Source organism: Mesoplodon bidens (genome assembly GCF_964165515.1).
Source record: "Mesoplodon bidens genome assembly, chromosome: 5".
NCBI classification, from domain to species: domain Eukaryota; kingdom Metazoa; phylum Chordata; class Mammalia; order Artiodactyla; family Ziphiidae; genus Mesoplodon; species Mesoplodon bidens.
In genome coordinates, this window is record NC_138161.1 from 12,707,859 (window position 1) to 12,715,186 (window position 7,328).

The 7,328-nt window shown below is 59.4% G+C and overlaps 1 protein-coding gene across 1 annotated transcript; it reads right to left on the minus strand.

Moving 5' to 3' along the window:
• Window positions 1-2,960: 2,960 nt before the first annotated feature.
• On the minus strand, window positions 2,961-4,866 carry OLIG2 (oligodendrocyte transcription factor 2; the record flags this gene model as incomplete). The annotated part of the gene is made up of 2 exons (XM_081235161.1): window positions 4,778-4,866; window positions 2,961-4,001 (listed from the first exon to the last, which is right to left on the minus strand). Exon 2 carries the CDS (start codon window positions 3,930-3,932, stop codon window positions 2,961-2,963), a length of 972 nt encoding a protein of 323 aa, XP_081091287.1. The 5' UTR covers window positions 3,933-4,001; window positions 4,778-4,866.
• Between the last annotated feature and the right edge of the window lie 2,462 nt (window positions 4,867-7,328).

A 7,328-nucleotide genomic window follows, 5' to 3' on the forward strand; every position in this document is an offset into this window, starting at 1 on the left:
GTATGGGGATTGTGGGGAAAGACTTGATTTATTTTCTTTCAGCAACTGCCCCTCTGTGCATACACCGCGCACGCCGGGAGCCCACGCCTGCACACGCCAAGGCTTGAGGTGGGTGAAGGAAGCTGAGGCTGCGACGGAGCCCCACCCCCTACCCGCATCCCGCGGGGTGCCCTCTCTTTGTGTCTTCGGCTGGAGCAGGACCCAGCTTTGAATTCGTAACAAATTTCGTTTCAAATGGGATTTCGAAATAAAAGCTACTAGATCCTGCCCTACTCTCTTCTTGGATTCGCGTGGTGCGGTTTGGGCCCCACCCCCTTTATTCCCCCCTCCGCAGCCCCTCGGCCTCTTCCCAGCCTTCCGTCAAAAGCGAAGCCGGGTACGAGGCCTACAGCAGCCATCCCTGGGCGCCCGCTTGCTGTTTAGGTCAGCAGCCCGATAGTACCTTCTGGAGGACCTGGAAGCACCTGCCCCCGAGCGAGGGGATGGAGCCACCCTCATTCCCGGGCAAGGGGAGTCCTCCTGAGGCTCAGGGGCGACCTCAAGAAACGGGGTTCCAACCGGGGAAACCTTCTCCGCCCCGGGGTCCCTAGGCGCAGGGACCTTCCACCGGTGGCCACCAAAGACGTCGGCGGCGAGAGGGCCCAGGACCGCGGGACCAGTCCACTGCGTCCGCGCTCCGCTGCGTTCAAGGGTGCGCGTTCTTCCGTAAGCCCGCGGGCTGAAAGACTGCAAAATGGCCTGTCCTCTTCCTTGACCGGGAAAGGCCGAAGCTTTTTAACTTTTACCCAGAATCTCTCTTAAGAGCCACGTCCTAAATTTGTATTGCAGTTTTGGATTGTGAGGAACCCAGTAGTGGCGACAAAACAGAGGTGGCCCTGGGGGAAGAGCACGAGGCCAAAGCGCCTCTCGCAACAGTCTCGCTCCCCGCGGGCAGTTCCCAGCCCCTGACATATTGCAGTTCAAGGCCGGGGCGGGCGCCGGGGCAGGGTCGTGCCCAGCGCAGGGAAGGGAGTGAAGCGTTAGCGGATTCCGCGCCAAACGCTCCCGCAGCGCTCTGCCGGGAACACCGTGGCGATGCCGGTCGCGGGGGTGGCCTCACGTGGCTGGTCCTCAGCTGAAGCCCCGAGCTGGATGCGGGTGGGCGACCAGCTCTCAGCAGAGAGCAAATGGAATCGCGGCAGGGCAGGAGACCTGAGCGCCCGGACCCCCAGTCAAAGGCACGGGCCTCACTCCGGAGGCCCAAAGTTCCGCCAGCATGGAGGGAAATTTTCACTTTCAATTAACATAATCCTCAACCAAAGGGAAAAGGAGTTCCGGATTAGGCGTTAGAAAATAAAAATAAAAACAAGTGAGTTGTGAGAAGCACCCGGACGATGTGCTCAGAACGTGTTTTAAAGTGAATGTGAGTATGTTTGTTATGGGGGAGGAAAACAGGCAAACAACCCTTTTATCTTTCTCCAGGGCAAAACCAGCAGAACGGTCCCCAAATCCGGCCCAAAGGGATGGAATCCTGCACCCCCTTCCCCAGGCGGCTCCCCGCACCTCCTCCCACCCACAAGGCTGGAAAACACCGGACTTACTTTAAATTTTATTTAAAATCTCAACACTCGATCATTTATTTCATTTTTTTGCAACCAAACAAGTAATAAATATTATTTAGCACTTTTTTCTTTTTACAAAAATAAAACAGATGATACACTCTCTGCAAGGGGCAGCGATCAGAGGCGGGATGTTACGTGCTGACGCCGTGAAGCCCATATTGCAACTCCGGTAGCGCCCAGGCGGTTTGCGGGAGACAGGAAGCACGGAGGAGTTTGTCATTTGTGTTAAACTGGCAAAAAGAAACCAATATAGAAGAAACCCGGCTTAGACTGGGGGGTGAGGGGGTAGGACTGGCAGTCACGTGAGCAAACAGCTCCGCAGCGCGCACTTACCTCATTATTGATATTTACACATCCAAGAAAGAAAAAACTAAAAAGCCAACAGAACTCCCCGAATAACCAAAACTATATTCACAGCAACCTCCTCTGAGTTCTGTCAAACCCTCGGGTACCGAAATGACGGCTCCCAATCAGGTAAGAAATCAAATCACTTTGTGCTCAGAGATGGAAAGGGAGGGAGATTCTACTTTAAAGTAACTAAAAAGACACCCGCACCTAAAGTCGACAGTTTTAGGTTATTCCAATCCACAAGTGGTTCTATTCTGATCGTCTATAAAGCTTGCTCATACTGTTGAAAAAGGAACATCGACAGATTTTATTAGAAAGCCACAAGCCCCCAAACCAATAGGAGCGACAGGGAGGAACGGTAACAGTTCTGAGACAGCTGTGGGTTTATCCACATATGGAGATTGGACACGACCGTGAGTGCTTCTGGTACAAAATACCAGCTTCTGACCAACTGGTACCCCTGGCCCTGGGCCAGGGACGACCCGTGAGGGCAAGGCCCGGACAGCCGCTTCTGGAGTGTGGCTGAGAGTCTCCTTCCCGCCCAGAGAGGAGGCAGCAAAGGAAGTCTCCAACGCTCCCCTCCCTCCTCTCCTCCCCGGTATAACCAAGGGCTGCCCCGGCCGTGTGAGGCCAAGTTCGCAGGGAAACTACAGTTTTTAGAATCACCTCTTTTTCGGGGGAAGGGGGGTTTGGAGGAAGGGATGCACGTAGCTGTGCCTTCATATAAAACGGTGTCTACCCGAGCAGCGCTGTTTAAAGCCAGAGGGGGTTGAACCAGGTCCCGGAGCAAATGCCCCTGTCACTCCCCACTGTGCAGTGCGCGCCCCCACTGCTTCCGTTCCTGGGTGCTGCGTCCTCACCATTGCCCCCACCCCCAGCCCACGGCGCCGCGCTCCTCCTTGGAACTGAGCTCCCAGGGCCCAGCGCCGGCCAGTCCTTGCTTCCCCGCAGCCTCCGCCCCCCCCGCCCCCTCCCGCCCCGCTCGCCAGAGCGCGCCTGCACCGGCCAAGCTCACTTGGCGTCGGAGGTGAGGCGCGGCAGACTGCCGGCGCCCATGGCCGACACGTGGTGGTGCGGGGGCGGCACCTGGCACATGCTGCAGGGGCAAGGCATGCCGCCCCAGTGCTGGAAGCCGCCGCCGCCCCCGCCGCTGCCGCCCGCGCCCCCCAGCGGGGCTGCCGCCGCCGCCGACGGAGACTTGAGCAGGCCGTGAGGGGGCCGAATGGAGCCGACCGACGACAGCCCGGAGCCGGGCAGGGAGGCGCTGGACACCGCGGCGGCGGCCGCAGCAGCGGCGGCGGCCGCAGCGGCCGGAGGCAAGATGGGGTGGTGCACCGCCGGGTGGTGCGCCGCGTGGGCGGCGGCCGCGGGGTGCGCGGTGGCGGCGGGCAGGGGCGCCGAGTGCGCCAGGCCGCCGCAGGCCGATGGGTGGAAGCCGGCGTGGTGGCCGCCGTAGATCTCGCTCACCAGTCGCTTCATCTCCTCCAGCGAATTGGTGAGCATGAGGATGTAGTTGCGCGCCAGCAGCAGCGTGGCGATTTTGGAGAGCTTGCGCACCGACGGGCCGTGCGCGTACGGCATGACCTCGCGCAGCCCGTCCATGGCGATGTTGAGGTCGTGCATCCGCTTGCGCTCGCGGCTGTTGATCTTGAGGCGTAGCTGCTGCAGCTCGGGCTCAGTCATCTGCTTCTTGTCCTTCTTAGTGGACGACGCGGCCGCTGACGACGTGGACGAAGAGGTGCTGGACGAGGAGGACTTGAAGCCACCGCCGCCCAGCTTGTCCCCCGGGTGCGCGCCCGCCGCGCCCATGGCGCCGCGCAGCTCTGCGCTCCGCTCCGGCGGGCAGTCGCTAGGCGTGGACGAGGACACGGTGCCCCCCGTGAAGCCGCTGCCCCCACTGCTCTTGCTCCGGGCCGGCAGGAAAAGGTCATCGGGCTCTGGCGACGACGGGCGGCTAGACACCAGGCTGGCGTCCGAGTCCATGGCCCCGAGGGATAGTCGCAGCTTTCGCAGGGTCCTCCCTCCCTCGGTCCTCAGAGCTTCCACGGACGCCTACTGCGGAGAGGAGAAGAAACACGAGAGAGAGATCAGAATCGAGACTGAGATCGAGAGGCACTCGGTCAGTGAGACAGAAAAGCTGTTCCCGCCTGTACCGCAGCGCGGGGTGCAGGCGCGTGGAGCCGGTCGCTTCTGGTGCACCTCGCTGTCTCCGGCCTTCCTTCCTGCGGCGTGCAGGTGCGCTAAAGTCATCTCTCTTTCCCTCCCTGCTACCTCCCCCCGCTCTCATCCACAGGTGGTTTAATCCAGGGAGGATGGGGTGCCCCTCAGTGAGGGTGGCATTCCAGGGTTTTTATGCCTTTTATTAGGAATGGGGAAGCAGGATCTCCAGGGCTGGAATGAAAGAGTGTCAAGTGAGGGCTTTTCTTTCGGACGGTGGAGCTCTAAATGGAGAACTATTTATTTGGTTCCTCAAAAGCATCCACCTTATCTCCATCGACAGCGCGCAGCACACACACGCTCATAGGCCGGCACCCAGCGCCCGCGCCGGGCCCAGATTTCACGCGCTGCCTCCGGGGCCAGCCGGGGACTCGCCAGCTGACCGGGACTTGGGCAGAAGAAGCTATTGTTGCCCCGACTTCTCGCTTTTGGGCGAAAGGTGTGCTGCGGTCACTGTGGGAAGGGTCAGAGCAGCGAAGCCGCTCGGGAGAACAGGCGGGCAGGGGAGGGATCTGCGTCCCCTTTAACGGAGCTTCCCGGGTCGCAGCCGAAGTGAGGGGCGTCTGTCCCTGGGATGTAGGCTGGAGTTGCTGGGGGGCGGGGACACTTACTGTGGATGCAATTAGAGGAGCTCGTTCCCAAAAGCTGCAGCAGAGAACCGGGCCAAGGCGCTGATGTCGCGTCGGTCTATAATAAGCATCCGCACCTTTGCCGGCTCGGAGGGTTTTTATAGCCCGGTGGCAGCGGCGACGGCGGCGGTGGCCGCGGCGGGGGCGGGGAACAAAGTGCAGGTCCTGGAGGGGCCACCGCGCCAATGAGCTGGGCCGGCCCGGGGGGCTGGGAAGCTGATGTCATCGGGGCTAATTCCGCTCAATGAAACTCGCCGGGCCGGGCACACGCCTCCTCCCCGCTCACAGCCAATGAGCGCCCGCGGCCGGGAGATTCTTGGGGAGGGACTGGAGCAAGGACCCCGAGGGGGCGTGTGAGAGGCTAAGGGGAGGCGGAGGGCGGGCTCGCGGGGGAAGTGCAGAGGGCAGCGGTTGGGACCGAGTGAGAGAGGAGGGAACATGGTCAAATTTCTATTAGAATACGGGAACACAAAGTCAGGCTGGGAGATGGGATGGGACGGGATGGGGGCTCTGCACACAAACTAACCTGATACACAAGGCGCTCGGATTTTGGGGATGCGCGCGGATAACCCTGGCGACCCAGGAGCTGGGGCTGGAGTCTCCGCCCTTTCTCTCTCTCTCTCTCTCTCTCTCTCTCTCTCTCTCTGTATGTGTGTGTGTGTGTGTGTGTGTGTTCTCGCCACCTGTTCCCACCTCATGGGTTTCATCAACACGTGGGCATTTTGAGCCGCAAACGTACAAGATAACCAGGCACAAACCTCCTACTTTTCTCGCACTCTAAGCGCGCCTCTAAGAGGTGGCGGCTGCCGCAGCTCGGCCGGCGGCCAGTAGCGCCCCCAGCTGGGTGCAGGGCCTTGCGAGGAAGAAGGCGGGGAAGAAAAGAGGGGACCGACTCCAGAACGGTGTTTTGAAAAAAATCACACTCTTCATAAAGTTGACGGTGGTGTAGACACAGGGACGAGGTATTTCCGCATAGTAACCACGCTAACACGAGGGGAGAGTCGAGCTCAGAGCTAAGCATCCCCTCACAGCACGGGAACCAGGTGACGGTATTTTCTGCACCATCTTTGTGGTGGTCACCACGCCATGGGGTAGGGGACAAAGCTGTTTTGTCTGTAAAAAGAAACCTCAAGCCTGGGCGAAGATCTCTCCACACCGTGGGCCAGACAGAAAGATCCAACCGCTTGCGGCCGCGGTGGATCACGTTTTACCCATCGCAGCCTAGCTCCCAAACCCGGAAATCCTTGACCGTGAGGAATTCAACCCGATCTGGAGAAGCGCCTAATTGAGGTAGTTCCATGTGGTACTGGCGCCTCCACCCATTTTACAGATGGGAAAAATCAAGAGACTGTTGTCTGTAGCAGGCCTACAGGGGAAAAAAAAAAAAAAAAGCCAACCCTTTACAGCGCAGCCCTGCCAGTACTGCAGATGCGAGCACTGGTGGTTCCTTTATAGTAGAGGCGGCCGCCGTCTCCCTAACCTCACACATTTTCGCTAGTTGAATTTCTCACACCTGTACATTTCAAGTACAGAGGTTTGTTTCTTCAGATCCAGGACCCTAGCCCTTTATACTGCAGACACACAAACGCACCTCAGCCCTCTCTCCCAGGGAATGTGACCGGCCTCTGGTTACCTCCGTTATTTGGGAACTTTTAACTTGCATGTACGGCTTTAAAAAAAAAAAAGGCAAACAAATAAACTTAGCGAATAATTCGCCTTCAAGTAGGAAAGTTACAAAATAAACAAATACAAAAAGAAACCCATATTATTGCTCCCAGTTTCTGGATAAGTCTTCCAGCCCTGTCTCCACTAGAAAGCCAAGGGGGCTCTCCCCCATGCCCCAGTTCGTGCCTTCTGGGGAATTATTTTTCAACCCGCGCGTTTCCCAGCTGGCTCTGCAGCCATCCGTTAAATATGTATTTAAAACATGAAGAACTGAAGCGTGGAGATGTGTCGTCCACCGGTCACGGAGGATGACCCAGCACCGTTCAGTTAGGCGAGTCTGGCGCTTGGAAGAACGCAGGGAGAGGGGGTGGGGAGCTGGCAGAGCCCGGGTATTTGCGGGTCATTCCTTGGGCTTCCCCGGCCACCGACGGTGAGGACATTCGTGGGGCTGTGAGCTCTGGGCCACCAGCCGGGGCGTGGACTTGTGAGCACGCCAGTGTATCTAATAAACACCAGCGGGCGCAACGAGTGCGCGCCTGGGTTGCAGCCGCTTAGGTTAGTCCAGCCGGCGGCACGTGTCCTGGAGCCCCCGTTCCTTTTGTTGCTTTTGCCACCGGCGACCGTCCTGCGCGGTCCGCGAGAGTGCGCGGTTCTTTACGCGCTGGCTCCAAAGCCTGGAGTCGGAAGCAGGGGCGAAGATGGGTGGGGGGGCCCTCCTGGCACGGCGCGGGTTCCGAGCCTGGGAAGGCACAGTACGGAGGCAGGAGAGCTGGCTTACTGGCCAGGTTCCCGCGTGGACGCGCGTAAGGACGCTCCGGGCCCCAGCGCCGCGCCACCGAGCCGAGGCAGTGGTGGCTATTCGGAGGCG